Source organism: Thalia democratica, chromosome 3, assembly GCF_965202585.1.
Source record: "Thalia democratica chromosome 3, ktThaDemo2.hap1.1, whole genome shotgun sequence".
Taxonomy (NCBI): Eukaryota; Metazoa; Chordata; class Thaliacea; order Salpida; family Salpidae; genus Thalia; species Thalia democratica.
Genome location: NC_139167.1, coordinates 59,574,752 through 59,595,700, shown reverse-complemented (window position 1 = coordinate 59,595,700; position 20,949 = coordinate 59,574,752). Strand labels below are relative to the sequence as shown.

The window sequence follows — 20,949 nt, the reverse complement described above, 5'->3', positions numbered from 1 at the left end:
GTTTAATTACATGCGTTCTTTCTAAACATAGAAAGCTGTTGTTACAAGCTTAGTTGCTTCAAGTTATAAACAAGTGCGTACTAATTTATATTGTCTAACTATTTAGAACTTATACAAAACTTATGTAACTACCTAATATATAAATATAGAATAAATATTGCATTGTTTAGATGCAACTTAAAGTATTTAAGTAAGAATTAGTTACAAGTTTTTTTAGAAGTTAAATTATCTTTACAACCATTTTTCTGAACAAAGTTTTTTTTAAATTAAGTTTTTTAATATATCATTCTAAGCTTGAATAAAACGTAGGTTTTGTTGATGTTTAAAGTATTAATTATCTTGTTTAAGTTTAAAGACAATCTTTCTAAAAAATAAATTGAGTATTGAATTTAAAGTTTTATTTTAGTTTAGTCTTTTTAAAAACACTACATATATATTTTAGACATTGTATCAGGGTTTTGCAAATATTTCAAGCAGCTATAACAGGCTTGCATTTTTTAGGTAAAACAACTTGTGCAAAACAAGCTATTTACTTTAAATAAAGTTTATAAATGTGCTACTAATTTAGTAGTGAGAAAATTATTTGTTTAGTATACTGTTACTGTTAAGTTTTATAAATATGTTACTAATCAAGAAATAATTTGTCTAAAACAATCGGTTGCTACTTATAAGTATCAACTCTTACTTTAGTTAAACCGTACTCAAAAAACTTACAAATAGTATAAACTAGTAGTGCAAACATGCGAACTTACTTTTATGCTTTAGCTGTTTTTGGTACTGAGTGTGTGCTTAAAATTTATAACAGGTTTCAACTACAAGAGAGTATTTTATCAGTAAAAGATAACTCTTAATAAAAAAAGTGATTATGCATGTATTTTAGAAAACGTTTTTCGTTTTTTTCTATAAAGACCATAGTAATTTTTTAAAACCGTAAGAAAATTAAGATACTGTTAAAATCTAAACTTCAATGAAGTATTTGGTAACTAAGCATAAGTCTTTACTTAGAATTAGATTTAAAACTTATTATTAAAACTAGTTTGGGTGTTTGTAAAAATGTCTTTTTCAAACAAAATGTATGTTGTAGGCCACAGACAAAATATTTGCAGGCAAAGTTCGGATATTACTTTGCCTATTCCTGGGTTAGATAGTAAATTTAACGTAAATGTATTTTTGCTATAACTTTTCGGTAACGGATTTTCGTCGCCTGATATTATATATTGTTTGTTTTTGTATTAATGGTACAATAATATTATAAATATATTGTTATATATTGTTTATTGAACAAAAACAAATGCTCAAAAAGTTTGGTCTAAGGACCTGGTGTACAAAGGAACCTTTCGGTTATCGAGTGGTACACCGATTAATAATGAAAAGCTTAGGAATAGTATAAATAAGAGCTGTATAACTAACAAAGTTGTTAATACTATTAAGTAGATTGATTAAAAGTCAAATTATAGATACTTTATATACTAATGTTTAAATAAAAGAAAAAATTAACTACTTCTATACGGTTGATTTTAGAGGCTTAGTTTTCAAGTTTTTAGTTGTTATATGCTAGGATTTGGAAGGGAAATTAGACTTTTTTAGTTTTAAATTGCATACAAAACTCTTAACAAAAAGCGTGATAACAAATCAAACAAGTTTTGTTAATTACTAAAATTGACCTTTGAAAGTATACTTTTGCAAAACAAAAAGTTCTGTGGTTTCTATTATTGTTTGTAAATAAGTTTATTAGTTTTTAAATAAACCGATATAAGTTAATTAACAAATCTATTATACATTGTATTAGAAACTAGAATAAAACTTTATGGCACCATTTTACTCAAAGGCAAAAAAAAAGCGTTTTTGTAAGTTTTCACAAATTTAAATTTTAAATTCTGTTTTTTTTTTAGGTTGTTTGTTAACAACTTTTTTGCAGCTGTAGTTTGTTGACTTAATCAACACATCTATACCTCAAATTTTGTTACATAAAGCTTAAAGAAACTGTAAAATAATGGATAACATTTCATATTTATATTTCCTAATAACAAAGCTACTGTGTATATGTGCACAGTCAAATATCTTTGTTTAAGTTCAAGCTCTTTGTGTATGACTAATTTTGTTATAATATAAAACTTTATTGGTACTGACTAAGTTGTCAAAAATAACCAAATAAGTCAAACTTAATAATAGATTACAATAAAACAGACAAAAGGAAAGCAAAAATTTAAAAGTTATGGCAGTAATAGTCCTGATAGACAATTTTTTTAATTAATATTTTAGTATAAAAATTTAGCTATACCTTCGTTAGTACTCAAAAATAACCAAACAAGTCCAAAACTATAAAATGTTACAACAAAAGAAACAAATTCTTCGCAAAAAAACCGAAAACTATGGCAGCTATAGTACTGTGAATATAATCTTTAAACTAACTATCTTCTTTTTTTGTCTTTTTGAATTAAACTACAAAAAACAGCAGTTTTTTTTTTAACTGCATTCAAAGTATAAAAATCTAAAGAACATTCATGTAAAATGTTTGATTCAGTTTAATGATAAAGTTTGTTTTTGTTTTCAGCTGCTATTTAAAAATGAACTATAATTTAGTTTTTAAGAGGAAATTTACTCAATATTGTGAAAAACGTTTAAGTTATATTACAAAAATTACGTTTGTAAAAATAACATCTATAAAATAAATTGTTCAAAAGATTCGGTATTTTTTTCGTAAACGTGCAACATGTATAAAAATAACAAAACTTATTGCTAGCATATTTACTGACTGGTAAATTATGAAAATTATAGGTTCTCTATTTAAAATAGCTTAAAAACTAAAAAAATCTGTTTTTCAAAGCAAAAAAAATTATAATCAGTACATATTAGTTTTGTATATGTGTCGCTCATGGGGTTTCTATCCTGCATCTAGTCCTGGACAAAACATTTAACTGAACCCAAGTAGTGTACGACTCGATAAATGAATGTTTTTTCGTACACTAGGTTTTTTGACTAAATTTTTTTAGAAACTCTGAAACTTTTCAAAGTTGTCGTTAGGAGGACTCTTACGCCATAAGGCCGCTTAATTTTTAACTAAACGTAGTCAAAAATGCCTTTGTTATGCGACAAGAAAAACTAAAATAAGTCAAATACTTTTAAAAGCAAAGTTTGAAGTAGATGTACTTTTGTTTTTATGAGTAAAAAACTTAAAGTAAGCTTTAATATTCATGCAAAACAATTTTTATCTAATATTATAGTTAAAAAAATATATCTGCTACCTACCTAAAAGTTAAAGAAAGCCGTCAAGTATAAATTTATAATGTAATGTCGATATAATGTTTTTTTATTCTGTTATTTAATTTAATCAAAAAGTACTTTTTATTTTTGTGTAGCTAAAAAAGTTTAATTTTATAAATCAAATGTTTTGATATGTGCAGTAGTTAATTTTGCAGAAAGTTTATAATAAATGTTAAGTTTTATATACATATATATGTTTTACATATTGTTAACTGATTGTTGTTCAAAGATTTAAAAACGTTAGACAATATTATTTATTTTATAAATTTTAGTTATTTAATTTTAAGCTAAGTTTCATTCAATACAAACTAGTTTGAAATACGTTAACCGCAAATACAGTCTGCTGATAAAAAAACATTAAAAAAACTTAAGTAATTGAAACTTTAAATCCAAACCAGCTATTTTTGAACATATCTTCCACGATTATATGTTCAAATCGCCACAAATATTTGCTTTAGTATAATTTTTGAAACTTAATAAAAAACATTAATTTATAATTCTTAAATTTTGTAGTTTTGACAACCGTACTACTGAAGTACTGATGTTTACTTATGCTTGTTAATTTTTTTCTTACAATAACATACCTTTTCCTAAAAATTACTCCTTATTTTTGAAAGTTGTTTGTTTTATCTTAAAGTTTTAAAAAGACGTTAGTTTACTAAAAATTGCGTTTATATGTTTGTAGTCGTACTAATAATGAATAACAATATATTTTAAAGTGTTTATCATTTTATATACCAAGTTAAAACTTTTACATCGACCAGAGTTTTATTTTAAAATTAATAACTACTTATGATTAAAAAGGTTTTGTTATATAATACATTCACGCTTTTATTCCATTGCTATTTTGTCGTTTTTTATTTAAAGGGCTCAATTTTTGATGTGTGAAACCAAAATCAGACAAAAAAGCAATAGTAGTTTATTTTGTGTTTTAATTAATTTTTGTTTATTTTCTTTTAAATTAAAAACAAAATTAAAATAAAATTTTAATCGGAATAGTATCATTGCTAATTATTGATTAGGATACGCACTATTTTTCGTAGTGTAAAAAAAGATATTATAAATAGAAATCTGAAAAAAAAACATTGAAAGTTTAATATTTAAAATTTAAAATCAATATTTTTTGTAGAATACTAAACTTTAATTTTTAAGTCAAAAAAATATTTTTCAATGTTCCCTCATACTACAGGAAGTGCTTCCAAAATGGTAGGAGCGCATTTTAAAACAGCTAGAATATTCTAGGTCAAAGGTTTGGCGCATTCTCTTGTAAGTTATTGTAGCTTTCATGCTTGTTAGTAGTATTTAGTAAATTTAATAGACAATCATGCCTTCTATAGAAGAATCTTACACAGTAGACATAAAGAATAGATACCAGCTGGCTATCTCTGGTTAGTTTATTTTAATATGTTGATTTGGAATTTTTCAGATGTATTATGAGTTATATTTGTGATAAACTGTACAAGGATTATTAATTTTTAACTAAATGGTAATTAAAATTGATTTGCAAGCTTATGATTCATTAAACCACAAATTTAAACTTTGTTAATATCCATTAATTTAATTTTTCAATTTTTGTTGCTTAAATAAGTAAAGAGTATGCTGTGAAAATTATACTATTTAATTGCTTAAAATCTCATATTTAAATTGTATTTTAGTTTTTTAATTGAAGTACTTAAGTCACAATTAATTGGTATTTATAGATAATTTTTAAACATTATTAGGTTTTTCATTTCTAGAAATAATTAATTATTCATTTTTGATAATATAACTCATCAGATCTAAACTCAGCTAATTTTGCAAAGCCTTTTATTATGTTTAATATTAAATTATTTATTTATTTTTGAATTAAATTTAGCTACTCATATCAGTCTATTCACTCTCATTTTGAATCACACATAAATTGATCAATAAATATCAGAAAAATAAATAATGTAGTTAAACTTACAAATTGTTTAATTTTTATTTGGTCAATGTGTATTTTACTTTTCTTGTGCAATTTATGTAAAAGTATCTAAAATACAGTAAATAAGACTTAATTGCCACTAACTCAATCTAGTGTTAAGTAATATAAACAAACTTTTTGAAAAGATTTGATCAAAAGCACAAGTTTTTGACTTCATATTCTAAAATTTTTCATTTTAACGAAGTTAACAAATTTTAAGTATAGAAGTTTTCAGGTTGCAGTATAATATTTTGGAATATTTTAGTGATTAATTTAAAAATTACTAAGTAATTAAATTATGATTTTGAATAATAACTTTTAGTTTACATGAAACAAACTGTAAACTAGAATAAATACAAATATTTTATGTTCTACCCATATTAGTTTTGAAATAATTTTATCTACAAAATGTTAGTTAGATTAAAAAATAGATTTTTCATTATAAATATGTATGTGTATTTGATAAAATGTCAGTAGTTGATATGGAAAAATCAGTTTTAAAAGATATCAAGCTTTAAGCCCTACTGTAAGACTAAAATATAACACTGCTAATTGTGCAGGAATACACCTTATTACACCAAGTTTTTATGTAGTTGTTACTATTTGTGTTAATTAATTTTTGGTGATTATCTAAGATGATGTCGCACCAATATCAAATTGAAATTATATTATATTTGATGACTTTTTTAATTATAACTTTAAGCTAAAAACTAATGTTAAAAGCCTAATATGTTTAGTCTAAATAGATACTTTGTTTTAATCAAGCTATATAAATTGATTAATAAAATTAAATATATTTATCAGAAATTAATAAAACTTAAATATTTAATTCCTTTACTTAACAATATTGTAATAAATATTAGGTATTTAATAGTTTAGTTTGCCTTATTTACTGTAAATTAAAAGCAATTAAATATATAAGTTTTATTACTTAATGATAAATTAGATTAATTCTACTTGTTTATTTATAAAAAAACAGATTTTCAGCCCAAAGTTATATTTAAAAAAGACTTTGAATATAATAAAATTTCAGCTTGATATTAGTGCAACACCATGCTAGGTAATAACCAAATTATTTAGGGGGGGTAAAGATTTTGTTTATAAAAATTAATATAGCTCATTTACAAATTATAGTTCAATTTGTATTGAGTAAACAAATTAAATCAATTTTTGAATTAAAGTTACTTGGTAAAATTTTTCTGGTACTAAGGCATGAACCTCATATTTTTATGTCAGATTTTTGGCAAGTTATATCTATCTTTACATATTTAAAGCAACTGTCCTCAAATTTTTAAGAATCTTGTCTATGCAAAAAAATTATATTGCAATGATAGAAAAAATATCTAACTCAAACAGTTTGTAAACAATCTTGATCAAATTTTCAAAGTTTTATTTCAACTAAATAATAAATAGAGTTATAATAGGAATTTTTAACTTTTTGAATAAGATACACTTTTATTGAAAAAATCAAGAAAATCTTTATGTTGTTTGTAATACTTTATTTTTAACTTTTTAAAAATCGTAACAATATGATTTTGTCTTATAAAGCAAGATACATTACATGAAAATTTGTGATCAATAGTTTAAAAAATAAAGAAGAAAATAAATATGTAATGAAATTTTTAATTTTGGAGTAAATTGAATGTAAAATAATTATGATCCAAACATTTGTTCCATAAAGTTTTTACAATAATGACTAGATTTGAAATGTTAACAATTTTCTTGTCTAACAATGTTTTAGTAAATACCTTTAGCTTTAATATTATAGCTAATATTAGTTTATATATCCTTATTTTTGGCTACAACCACTACTTAAATTAATGAAAAATAATTTAATCATATTTGTCAACAAACATAACTAGCATTTTTTTAAATACTCAAGCCCATTTTTTTAAACATTCTAATCATATAATCTTTGAAAAAGTTATCATTGTATGTTTAACAAATTATGTTTAAATTTCTTTCCATTTTATCTTAGCTATGCTCATTGATTTTACAACAACTAATACTGAAAAAGTTTTATAATATACAATAAAGTAAGTATATGTGGTAATATGAATAATGTTATGAGCAAATTAAATAAACAGAAATTGTTACCCACGATATATTAAACGCTATATTAATTAGTATTTTTTAAGTATTAATCATTTTCTATCAACTTAGTTAAAACCTTTAATTAAATCTATAACATATTATTAAAAAGTTTCTAACTTAAATTATTTTGAAATATGTATAGTTAAATTAAATTTTTTGTAAAAATACATAAATTTATTTTTATTAATATGTACAAGTGATAAAAATGTATATTTATAGTTAAATAATCGTAAATGATTTATTGCTGTGAAATTAGTTGAATTTTTTTTAACTGTTAAAAGCTATTTAAGATCACAAGGGGTACAACATGAAGAAAAATTATTGTTGCTTGACTCTTAAGCAGTATTCTCTTGTAGTATTCTCTAAAATATTTTTCTACTGTAAATTGAATAGTTGTAGACCATATTCAAGTTTTTATTTAAGAGCCAACATTTATTCTGTTCAAAAAATTATTGTACCACGCTCCCTTAAATTGTTTTATAACAGTCGGAAAGAGTTAGGAAGACCAAAATTTGTTAAATTTTAAGATAAACTAATTTTTAATAAGTTAATTGTACACACCTATGGACCTAAATTTTTTTTGAAATTTGAAAACAAAATGAAAATATACTTAAGGCCAATCTCAATTTTTATTAATTAAGGTCCATGCTTAAAATATTAAAAGCATCTATTTTGCAATGCTTACTAAACTAAGCCAAGTAGAAATATAGCTAAATAGTTAAAGTAATAAACTTCAAAATTAAATGAATATTTTATTTGCATATGTAAAAAAAATTTGAGTTGAAAAAATACCTTTACTAGTTTTTAATATGTTATCAACATAAGACAATAGAAAAATCAGCTTTGTCACACATGGCTATTTTTTTTTAAAAAATTTATGTGTATATTTTTGATACAAAACTTTTTAAATTCTAAAACATAAGGCTGAGTACTTTGACTTTTACCACAACATACTTGTAAATTCTAGCTTAACAAACTCAGGCTAATTTTTGATCACTGCTGCTAGAACTTTTCCCAAAAAGTAGCAAAAATGAAATAACTACTATAAAACAAAGATGAGTTATATTTTTAGTAAATAGTATTTTCTGCCTTTTTTTTGCACCTACAATAAAAAAACCTATGAAACTTTCCAACTTTGATGGTTTGTATTTAAAGAATAATTTAAAATTCAAAAAATATATATAGTAAAAGAAATTAATAGCTTAATTATATATTTTAAAGAAAAATTCCCCCTATGACCTTAGTGTATACAACAAGGTTATATAAGTATATATATATGTATATTTTTACCACAAAAAATATGACAAACTAATCTATAATGTCATTGAATTTTATCAATTTGTTTTGTTTTCAAGTTTTAAGAGCATAGGGGGATGAATCACTATTTTCACAATTTGATCTTATTTTATAAAGCTTTGACTGAGCTGCAAGATGCTTTCTACATATTTTAATTTTTAAGATATAGGAAGTCCAAGGCAACAATAGGTTCCTTATGGGAGGCAAAAACTATAACTGCAGAAAAAGACTATTTCACTAAAAATGTATCTTCTACGTTTTTTGTGATAACTACCTCAAACTTTCAGGAAATGTTCCTTGCAATATAAAAATAATTTCTGTCAGAATATTTTTCTTAAGTATGGTAAACTAAATTGAAACTAAACCTTTTGATGCCAATAAACAAATACAACACTCACTTATTGGTGTAATAAATGATTATTTTATTTCAATCCGGCAACAATTCAGATGAAAACAAATAGGTTTAAGTTTTCCTGTTATAAACTTGTATGAGTTATATTTTTTCATGAAAGAAAATAAAAATTATGGCTTTATTGTACAAAACTATTTAAATCTCATTTCACTAATTTAACTTAACAATCACAAACAGACAATGAGTCAGACGGAAACGAGTCGGCCGAGGAGACCATAGACCCGTTCGAGCAGATCCAGAAGCTGGAGGAGCAGCAGGCGAGGGAGAGGGAGGAGAAGAAGAAGCAGAAGCAGCTGGAGGCGAGGAAGAAGATGAACCAGAAGAAGAACCCCCCGCAGAAGAAGGAGGTACAGAAGGTTCAAGGTGGGTTGTTTTTATCAATTTGTTTTTATGTTCAAGGTAAAATTCTGTTGTTGTATATTTTTATTTATTCTATTATGTGTTTGGTTATATAGTCCTGTTACAGAAGATAAAAGGTGCCAAGTTTCAAGGTAGATACTTATAAATTGTTTTGTTTATATATATCTATTTTGTATTTGATTGGTTGATTTTACCATAAATAAAAAAAGTATGCTGTAAACACTTAAGCTTTGAATTTAGTTATGATAAACATATTTCCCACTAAATTATATTGTATTTTATCATATGCTTTTTGGTTAACTTAATTGATGTAAAGTTTAGTTCCTTATATTAAAGTAATGTAATGTTTCAATTGAATATGCTTGCGTAAATTAATTTCAAATTAAAGTTTTAAATTTGTCCCTGTAATGAAATAATAATTATAAATACCTTTAAATAAAAATAATTAAATTTTAGGTTTTATAATTTAAGTTTCATAGCTTTATATTTTAAAAATTTGTTTGATAGTTTTATGTTTCTATTAATATTATGTTTTGGCTATTAAGTACCTGATATATTGATCTTAGATAGTACTTCTTAGTGTATGGTTTTGAAATTGACACTATTGAAAACTTTTTGTATGCACCAAATTTTAAAGCTTAAGTATAAGGACCATTAATTTTTGATATACTTGTGTAGGTTTATATTGATCAAATAACTCTTAAAGAATAACATTACTTAGCACAATACTAAAATAATTACAACGTTATTAATAAATGCTTCTTGAAAATTTTTAAAACTTCTGATAAAATTCATGGATTCATACATTAAAACAAAAGTATAAATTGTTTATTTTTTTATAAAGAAAACAATAAACTGACTGTAAACAAAAACAAAACTCCCACATACATTTTAAAACAAGTTGAAATGTGTTGTGTTTAGCATCCTGTTTACTTATTGTGTGGTTATACTGTAATGTTTCCTTTAGTATCATTTGATTATTTAAAAGTTAAATTTAAATTCAGCAAAGTATTATAATCGTAGTAAGCTAAATGAATTGATCATAGTTAGAGCATATAAGTACATTTTGAAAATTCATAATTACTTTTACAAATTTAAAAACAGTGTTTTTACAAACTCAATATTTTCTTGAATACAGTCATGTGCTTTTTAAAGTAAAGTAGAAAATCACGTGTAAAGTTATAAAGTTTTATTTTTTCAGTTACTAAAACAGCAGGTTATTTACTAATATAGAAATCTCTTAAGAATGGTTTCTTAGTTATACAACTAACTGATTTTAATTAAACTTTATTTAGAAATAAAAAACAAAAGTATAACATCTTGCTCCGCTTGTCTTTTCAAGATTAATAGACACACTTCACCGCTTAATAATTCTTTAAGTAACTGTTAAGATATGATTAATTGATGAAATTCGTTATTTGACTTGTTTCTTGACTAATACTTGTTATTTAACTGTAAACTGTATGCAATGACTGAATATATACTACACACTACACAACCTTGTATATGTTCTGTAATATAGTTCTTTATTTTAGCACATTTGTATCTATAATAAAAGTATCTTTCCACAAACAGAACCATCATCGGGAGACAAGCCAGCACCCCGTCGCCAGGACAACAGAAATCGCCGTGACAACAGGAACGAACAGGGTGGAGACAGGAGAATGAGGAAATTTGACGGAGAAAGACCCCCGAGGAAGTTTGATGGAGAAAGGCCTCCTAGAAGGTTCGTGTTATTTTGTAAAAGTGTAAACTTTTAGTTTTGTAGTTTTATGTAAGCCTCATGGGAAGTTGGTGTTTCGTGAGTTTAAAATTTTAAGATTGTTTGATATTTTTTATTTGTTTTAATGTTTTCATTTCAAGAATAGTTTTTAATTGCATTTATAAGCAGTTTTTGAGGATTTTTTTTATAAGTATTGGTTAATAAAAGTTACATTAGTACTGAATTAAATAGACTATCATTAAATGCCATAAATTTATCCATTTAAACCATGACAAACCTCTAAGTACCAGTGCAATTATTTATCAGTGTTCAAACAAGTACTAACATAAGCACTCTTAATCATCAATTACCTCACACATACAGATTTGACGGAGAGCGCAAGTTCGGTGATCGTCCCCCGAGGAGGTTCAACAAAGAAGAAGGCGGTGATGGTGAAGGAAGGGTTGATAGGTGAGAAAATAAATATTGACAAATTATGTGCAAAATTAAAATTTATATATTTGTGGTTGTACTTGTTGATACTCTTGAGGAAGTGTTGGTAGGTGAGAAAATAAATATTGACAAGTTATGTGCAATTACAAAATTGATATGTTTGTACTTGTTAAGGGAGAGTTGATAGGTTTGTATGAGAAGTTTTATAATGAAGTTTTACGTAATAAGTTGTGTTTAACAAGTGAAAGTGTATATATTTACATGTTGCTGTATAGGCATAATGGTTTGTATGGTAGTCTGTGCATAGTTAGTATGTGATATAGTGACACATGTGCACATGCATTAGTAACACCCGTACAATTATCTAACTAGCATAAAACTTTGGGAATTAGTGTTCCAAATTGAACTTAGTTGCAATATTCGAATGTCTGCCAAGTATCTAATAATTAAAAATATGTTTGTAGTATAAGCAAATATAAAATACTTATACATTCATCTATCAACAATGCGGAGGTGTAAGTTGTTGTATAAAATGGCATAAAACAATTATAATTTTAAACAGAAGACCACGCGGAGGTCGCGGAGGCGGAAGGGGAGGATACAGAGGAAAGAGGGAATTCGACAGGAGAAGCGGGAACGATCAGACGTCGAGGAGGGGACACGATAAGAAAGAAGGCGCTGGTAAGATGAATAAATATCATTACTAAAATATAATAATTAGATGATAGATCGGTAGCTAGTTTTGATAATTGTTTTGTATATGTTAAACGATCAGTAGGAGGGACACGATAAAAAAGAAGGCGCTGGTAAGATAATGACAACGTTTTTTTATTAATAAATTGAAGCGTTAATAATTGATTCAGCTGAGAGGAATGGGGCTTGTGATAAATGTTTTGAGTTTTATTGTGTTGATAGCGTTGTTTATTTAATATAACTGTCGACAAACTAGTTTATAAAATAGTTTTAGTCTTGTGATATCTTAAAAATCACATGCGTATAAAGAAAATTTATGTACAGAACTATCTGCATTCGTTTTAGTATCGTCTATAAGTATTTTGAATATCCCTGCTGTAAGTTGACTTATGTTTATTTTGACTTATTGACAACAGGTAACATTTTAAATTTCACCTTAAGAAATAAGAATATTCAAGTATTTTAAAAACTAAGTTAGGACAGCTAAAAAATATATAAACTTAATAGACAAATAAATTTTAGTCCTGTAAATAAACGAAGTGAGTCTCATGAATATTCTCTTAATTAAGACAAAAAAAAGTTAGATATAATGAGCTCAAAGATCTGAGATAAATTAACTAAGTGAACATCTGTGATTGACGCATCGTTTTTACAATCTTTCCAGAACATAATGCTTCTATTCCATAAATAAATTATGAGCTCAATAGGGAAAGTGATTTTGCAGGAAAGTATGCCGCAAAGTAAATTTTTTAGCTGCAACAGAGATTTGTTACAAATCATTTATTTTACGAGATTTGAGAGAATTTGTTTTTATTTGACTCAGTCATTACTAAATAACGCACCGTAGAGAAATAAACCCTGAAAACGTAAGAAAAAAAAGTAAAAAGGATATTGTATCATGATGTGTGTATTAAAATAGAAAAGTAAAAATATCATTGTTATTGCTTATTTTGGTTGCGTGTGGATCTTGTGTATATAGAACATATTAATCTATTTTTAGGAGCAATAACTATATACATTAGTACAGGGGTTGGCAGCCATTTGTAACTCGCCGGCCAATTTTCCCAGAAAAAATTGCTCGCGGGCCAAACTATTTAAAAAACGTTTCTGAAGGCCGCAATTATTCAAAAATAATCATAGTAAATGGTAGAAAAATACTATTTCAAACCAAAATATTACAAAATAAGCAGTAAAATAACACTAGTCAAGAGTTGATAATTATCGCAAACCTTTTTTTAAAGTACCTTGCGGGTCCAGATTTTGGCTTTGAGGGCCACATTTGCCAACCCCTGCATTAGTATAACAATTATTTAACTTTAGGAGCACACACATTATTATTTATTAAACATTTATTTAATTTTAGGAGCACACAAAGTATTATTTCTTAAAACATTTTTGTATTCACAGGCGCACACACATTATTATTTCTTATAACATTTTTGTATTTACAGGCGCACACACATTATGATTTCTTATAAATTTTTGTATTTACAGGCGCACACACATTATTATTTATTATACATTTTGTATTCACAGGCGCACACAACTGGGGTGAAGCCGTGCCCGCCGACATCGAGCAACAGGTCGAACAAATTGAAAGCGACGTGAAGAAGGACCAGGCTGATGAGGTGCAAGCTGTTGAAGGGTTTGTATTTGTATATAATTAGTAAGTAATAACTAAGATATAATAAATTTATTATGTGAAGAAGGACCAGGCTGAAAAAGTTCAGGCTGAAAATGTCGAAGGGGTTGTTGAGTTGAGAAATATTAATATAGTAAAAACAATAAATTTTGTTTTAATTATTTTATTTTATTCTAATTACTAGAAGAAAGGTTGAAGAATTTCGAGCACATCAGTTGTTTCGAGCACATAGATATATAAATTTTAGTATAAATGTCTGAACTACATTAAAAAAACTGCTTGAGAAATTAAGGGCTACGATTGTAGAATAATGATATTGTAATTTATAGTATGTATTTTACGCAAACTAGCAATAATAAGTTAGTTAAGTCTTGTTTGAGTATGTTGCTGAATAGGATTTACTAGTAGTAGTAGGTGGTGGTAAGGGTTTTCAAAAATAAACTATATTTATTGTAAGTAAGTTTATAAGAGTTGATACAAAATTAAAACTGAAGTAATCCTTTTAAGAAGTCTTTAGCCAACAGTATTGGTTAGCTATGAAAACAAAATTCAGTGCAGTTAATAATTAATTTCATATTTTTATTGACTGTTTGTATCGATAAAGACCATAAAATTTTAAGTGATGGATATTGATTATTAAAAAAAAACCAATGTGTTGTTTATTTACAGTTAAAAAATCAATTACTCATATTTAAAAAAAATTAATCAAGGTCATGTAATTTGTTTTTATAAGAAATTAAAGCAATGGACAGTAAAAAGTATTAACGATAGAATATTTAAAACACTTGAAATTTTTTTAATTCTTTTTTATTCATAATTTTTAAACATGTTTACATTAATTAGTATAAAGATTAATGTAAATTAACTCTAAGGGTATGTTTTGTAAATACAACATATTCATATATTTAATTTACCCAAGATAAGATGGATGCTTTGTGTGAATATCTGCTATGGTAGTATCAAAATTGTATTTAAAATATCTGCACTGTATAAGTGAACAGCCGAAGGCCATCATAAATTTTAAAAGATTCTATTTTTAGAGTATCGACACAAGCAGTGTTACATCTTATATAATATAATGATATATATAGATATAATGATATAATGAATAATAATATATAATAAAATAATGAATACTAATTTTAAATCAACATGTCAGACAACCTTGTATATTCGTGTATCTATAAAGCATGTTTTGTTTTACTGCAATACTCATAATAAATTATAACCAATCCATCAACAGTGAGAAGCCGGCAGTTGAAGAGGAGAACAAGGAGAACGAAGAGGAACCGGAACCGGTGACGTACACACTCGACGAGTACAACAAGAAGTTCGGGGTGAGGGAGAAGGCTCAGTTCAACATCAGGACCGTTGCTGGTTATTGTTTGTTTTACATATTTAATTAAAAAAAAAAGCTCAGATAATTAAAAAAACTGTTACTGGTATTTATTTATTTTATTTATTGTATAACATAGACATTATGATAAAAAGTTTGGTGTAAGGGAGAATTATTAGGACTGTTACTGGTAATTGTTTTGTTTTCAATTATATTAAAGTGATAAACATATCTTGTTTTCAACATGAACAAATAAAAGTTTTTTTAAAATTTAGACTGATGTGGTTGGTAGTTATGAGTTCGAGACTAAAATTTGGAAATTAGAGTGGCTAAAATTATAAGATAAATTATCAACTTATAAATTATTTATATGCTTTGAAAAGTAATAAGCTAAAAGAGCTGCATTGTAAGTTATTTTAAATTACCAAAACATATGACATTTAAAGTTATAAAAATATTAAAAAATAGAGGTTACTTGAATTTTTTTTTCATGTATTTTCATTAAAAAAAATAAAACAAAAATAACTGCTCAATTAACATAACAATTTTGTTTTTATATTTAACAGTTGAAACTCATGACATACGTTTGTTTTGTAAGTAGGTGCGGTTAATTTATATTAATTTGTTGTGGTATCTACTAATCTACTGTTGTGAAAAATCATGAAGTTGTTCTGTTAGTATTATAACTTGATTAACTAGTATTTCAATAGGTTTTTGTCATTTAAGCATTTAACTATTTAAGCATAAGTTAAACTGTTGATATAAAAAGTTGTTTGTAAATGTATTTATTTAATCATTTAATAATTTGCTTAAATTCCGTAAGCAATTTGTGTTGACTTTCAAACTAAAACTAGATTTGTGTTTAAATAAAATCTAAGTTGGTATGAAGATTTTTTAGTGCTAACAGATTGAATGGAAGTCCATATATAATTTTTTTGTTAAACAATAGTTCGTATTATTCATGATATTATAAATATCACTATTGGCAAATATAAAACTTCAAGTATTCTATTTAACTGTAAAAGTATAATGTCAACATTGTTATGACTAATGTCAAATTGTATGTAAAATGTTGTTCTTATTGTAAACATTGCAAGCTAGTCGTAAAAATACAGCAACACTTGACTTTCCTCACTGTAAGGTCGTTTTACTACTTATAAATTGTTAAAGAAACTTTTATCATTTTAAACAATAAATATTTACTGCTTTCAGCTGTAGTAATTTATATTTTTAATTTTATGATTGTTTTAACTAAAGTTTTACAACAATATTTATAGAAATAGTTTATACAGTAAACTTTTTAAAATGAGGTTGTATAAAAGTTTACTAGTATTAAGAGATAGTTAATACAGTGAATGTTATTAGAAAAGTTGTAATAAAAATGAATTACAGGTATTAAAACTAGTAATAACAGTAAAAGTTTTAAACTTGTTTTCATAAGTACCTTTGTGTTATAAAAACAAAATTATTCAATTTAAAAGCAGTTATAAAAATATAAGAGCTTTTATTGTAAAAGTAATAAAATAGCTATTGTTAGCAGTAGCCTTTCCTGTTAAAACATACAAAACTGTATTGAAAACAAAGTAATATCTTATTAAGACTAAGTGTATACCTTATACATATTTTAATGTAATTTAATTGAAAGAGATAATTTATAAAATATAGCATGGTTTCCAGTGTATTTATTTACCAAATAAGTTTATTATTGTATATGTGTATATTATATTTTTATTTTGTTACTATTGGTTTATTACGCAGAGGATGACAAATATGCCAATTACAAGAAGTTGGAAAAATTTGCTGAAGAAAAGAATGAAGAAGAAGAGGAAGTTGAAGTTAGTGAAAGTAAAGTAATAATTACAATTTAAAAGTATGAGATATTAAAATATATGAGAGTCCGAAAAAAAAAGAAAAAATTAAAGTTAGTAGTTACCAGTTATGTTATACCTTATGTAAGAATAATGTATAGTTTAACAAAAACAACATGTAGGCTTAAACAACCTCCGTTTCATTAATGATCATTCTCCCAAGGGCTTACATACCGTAAAATTAAGAAATATAGGAATAAATGCTTTCTACTGTTTTAAAATTTGATTTGCTGTAAGATTAAGTTGAAAAATAAGCTTGCTTTTCATCGACAACATTGTTTAACTGCGGTTTTTGAAAACATAAACAGTTTGTGTTTATTGATTAGTTATTGCCGTGGGTGCTCTGTGTTGATTGCTGCAATTTCAATGCATGCAGCATTTTAAAACAACATGCACTTTGAAAAATCTCATCTAACAAAACGGTTTAAATTCTCTACTTGGAAAGAAGCCTTTTAAAATTTTCAAGTGTTTTCGATTCATTGTTCTAAAGTGCTTTCTCTGGTACTGTTTGCTAATACTCGGATAAATTAAGCGGATAGTTCTTTGAAAATTATTTCTTGTAAAACATCATGTGTTAAACTTGCTATGTAAACAGTGATTCAGTACCACTTGAATATTTTTTTATTCAAATACAGGTGTAGGTTATTAAACTTTACAACTTAATATTACAGCTGCAAGTATTAGAAACTTGAAAACTTACCATTTCATTAAATACTTATTTTCTAAATTTAGCCTATAGTACAATATGTTACAACACCAAATCTTATTTTTACTGTCTAAACTTTCAAACATGGTGTTGACATTCAATTATGAAACAAAATCTAACAGCAAGTTTTTAAGTTTCATTTATGTTCATGGTTTCTCAATTAGCCATGTAAAAAACAGATCTTCAACCATTTAACCTATCATCAAAATATCAAAGTTATCTAACCTCTTACAGCCATCACCTGAAACTATCCAATTTTATGCCTTTAATTTTGTACCTGGGCTGTAATTTTTAATGCTTGATGTTTGTTCACTTAAACCTAAAGTCAGTTACGAAACCAGTTTTATTTGAATCTAGATTATTTAAATCCAACTTATTTATATTCAACTTTTTTATGTTCATTTAACTCATTTACATTTAATCTGATATTTGAATTTACAACAGAAGTGTAAAATTGACGTTTTTCAACATGAATTTTTAGTGCATACCCAGACACTTTAAAACTTATAACTCTAATTAAATCCAACTAATTATATATTATTTTTAAAACCAACTAATTCGCACCGAACAGGCTCACGCGGAGGAGAAGCAGGGAAGGAAGAAGGACGTGTCGAAGGACTTCAGGTTCCAGTTCAACACGCAGGCGAAGCGCGGCGGCAGGGGAAGGTACGAGGACAGCAGGGGCGGCAGGGGCGACAGGAGGGGGGGAAGGTTCAACCAGGGAAGGAGAAATGAGGGCAACAAGGGCGCTTACCAGAAGAAGGTTTGTTGTAGAATAAGTGTATATTAAGATTACTTTTTACTTGATAAGTTAAAATCAAGATTATAAATTTTCACTAAATAGTTCTCTTTAATCATAATACGATATGCTTCAAAGAGTTTGTTTTATTTCAAAAATATTTTAATTAGCTCTGTATGGTTGTATAGTTGATTGATTCTCACTCTGAAATAAAGTTAGTTTCAAGGTGGCAAACATGAAAGTTAAATATAAGAAATATTTTTGTAAGTATTTTGTATATATTTAGTGTTGAAATTGCAGCGTTATAAGGATTTATTTCTATAAGTAGAATATTTATTTGTAAATTTTCTTTCAATAAACTATATAATTTCTATTTGACTTGTAGCATATCATTTTAGTTATCGATTAGGGTCGTAAAAGTTAAATGAAATTAGTAAAGCTTTAAAGCAATCAATTATGTATGATTGAATACTTCACAACTAAATCAATAAAAATAAATCAATTTGAGCAATTGCTTAAGTACATGTAGTTATAAACTCATTTAACTTTTAAATTATTAAAAAGTTTTGTGTTTTATCAATATTTAATCATATCATAGTCATTATGTTTTTAGTTATTAACATTATATTAAGAATTATTAAGTTATTAGGAAAATAATTTATTTAAGCTGTCATTAAGAATTACTAAAGCTATGAAAAATATTAGATTTAAAGTAAAAATGTATAATTGAAATATGAGCTTATTTAACTTAATAAATAATATATTAGAAGTATTGTGTTAGAAATCAGTTTTAATTGTGATAACGAACAATAAATAAAACAATATTTTTATATATGCATTTGAAAAATAAATAGTTTAATTTACTTAAACAACAAAATACTTGATAAGAATCTTGCAGATAATTAGTTTAGTTTTTATATTGTATAATGCCAAGGGCCAAATTTTTGGTTAAAATACGTAGATAACATGCAACCACTAAACTTAATTTTATATATATTTATTAAATATATTAGAACTAGCTTGTCTGGGTGTGTGCAGCTTTTGTTTGCTGCAAAATATCAGTTAATCATTAATTTTCAACATATCACGTATTTAAATTTTGCTTTGAAAACATATTTGCATTATCTCACAAGACTGACCGCTAGTCGAAAAATATTGGAGACATTTAACTTTGAAAAAAATACCTAAAATAAAGTAAAAAAAAAAAAAAAACATTTTGTATACCAGCTAAAGTTTCATTTACATAAAATAGATTTAAGTGTTATCTTTTTACTAAAAAATATATAAAATTGTGTTTGAATTTATTTATAAATCATTATTTATTTCTCACTAATTTAATTTGATCCAGAAAATTTAGATTTTTTATATACGAGTAATAATATCTAAGAGCTTGTAAATGTAAATAGTTTCCATTAATATTTAAAATTTTATCTGCTACTATTTTGATTTGGTAAAAAGCGTTTTCAATTTAAGTTTCTAAACTTTTTAATAACACCAATATATATATATATATATTTATAATCCAGACTGTTTTGCGTTATAAGGGTTCAACGTTTTACTAAATTTACGGATGAACTATGAAATGAAAGTATTTATTATACATTAATTAATTATACTCCAAATTTATGCCTCTGTATATTTTTGTATTCTAATTTAAAATAACTTTTTATTTTTTTAATCTTTTTATTTTTTATCACCTTAACAACAATGATTTAAATTTACAATGATATAAATTTTATTCTTTTTATAGTTCCCTACAACATCAATTTATTTTTTTTCAGGTGAAAATCCCCGATGTTGGAAACGAGCGCGAGTTCCCTTCCCTCGCCTAACTGTGACGTCATAACACGTCGCACAAGATGCCCTGAAAGCGATCAGGAAGACGTCACACACGATGACGTAACATTAGAATTTTGTTTCAGTAGTTGAATTTCTCCTTACCCCTCTCTTCACGAGTTTAGATGTAGATTAATTTTCCCTGACTATCTTGTAAGCATTTTGTTTGAAATTACTCGCGTGTTCTGTTTCATCGCCCTTATATTAAAATAATGAGTTTTATGTCTATTTGTTTTGTTTAAAATATTTAATTAATTTGGCCTGGTATTGATTAATGACCTTACATTGGTAGTTACATTTCAACTCCCTGGCTTTAGTTTCCACCACCTGTAGAACCCTAAGTTTACTGATGCGACAGGTAATAATCCTTTTTTCAATTTGTAGTTTGCAGATCTTTTACCAGGAATAAATTATCTTTATGTGCCGCATTTCGAACACAAATGTTTACGTACACCACAAAATCTTGCCAAAATTTTAATTCAATAAATGAAAGCGCGTGAACGGAATACATCTAGTTTCTTACAAAACTAATGATTACTCGCGAAGTAAAACGAAAATACATTTATTATTGGTACAGAATAATATTTTTCAACTTAACAAAAATCA

General features: G+C 25.8%; 1 protein-coding gene across 1 annotated transcript; it reads left to right on the top strand.

The window, feature by feature from the left end:
* Positions 1-4,525: 4,525 nt before the first annotated feature.
* Positions 4,526-20,565, top strand: LOC145831631 (uncharacterized). The gene is made up of 10 exons (XM_082938940.1): positions 4,526-4,652; positions 9,186-9,371; positions 10,944-11,094; positions 11,455-11,541; positions 12,086-12,204; positions 13,753-13,861; positions 15,102-15,235; positions 16,953-17,029; positions 18,340-18,531; positions 20,289-20,565. The coding sequence occupies exons 1-10, from the start codon at positions 4,589-4,591 to the stop codon at positions 20,337-20,339; spliced, it is 1,170 nt and encodes a 389-aa protein (XP_082795066.1). The 5' UTR covers positions 4,526-4,588; the 3' UTR covers positions 20,340-20,565.
* The last annotated feature ends 384 nt before the right edge of the window (positions 20,566-20,949 follow it).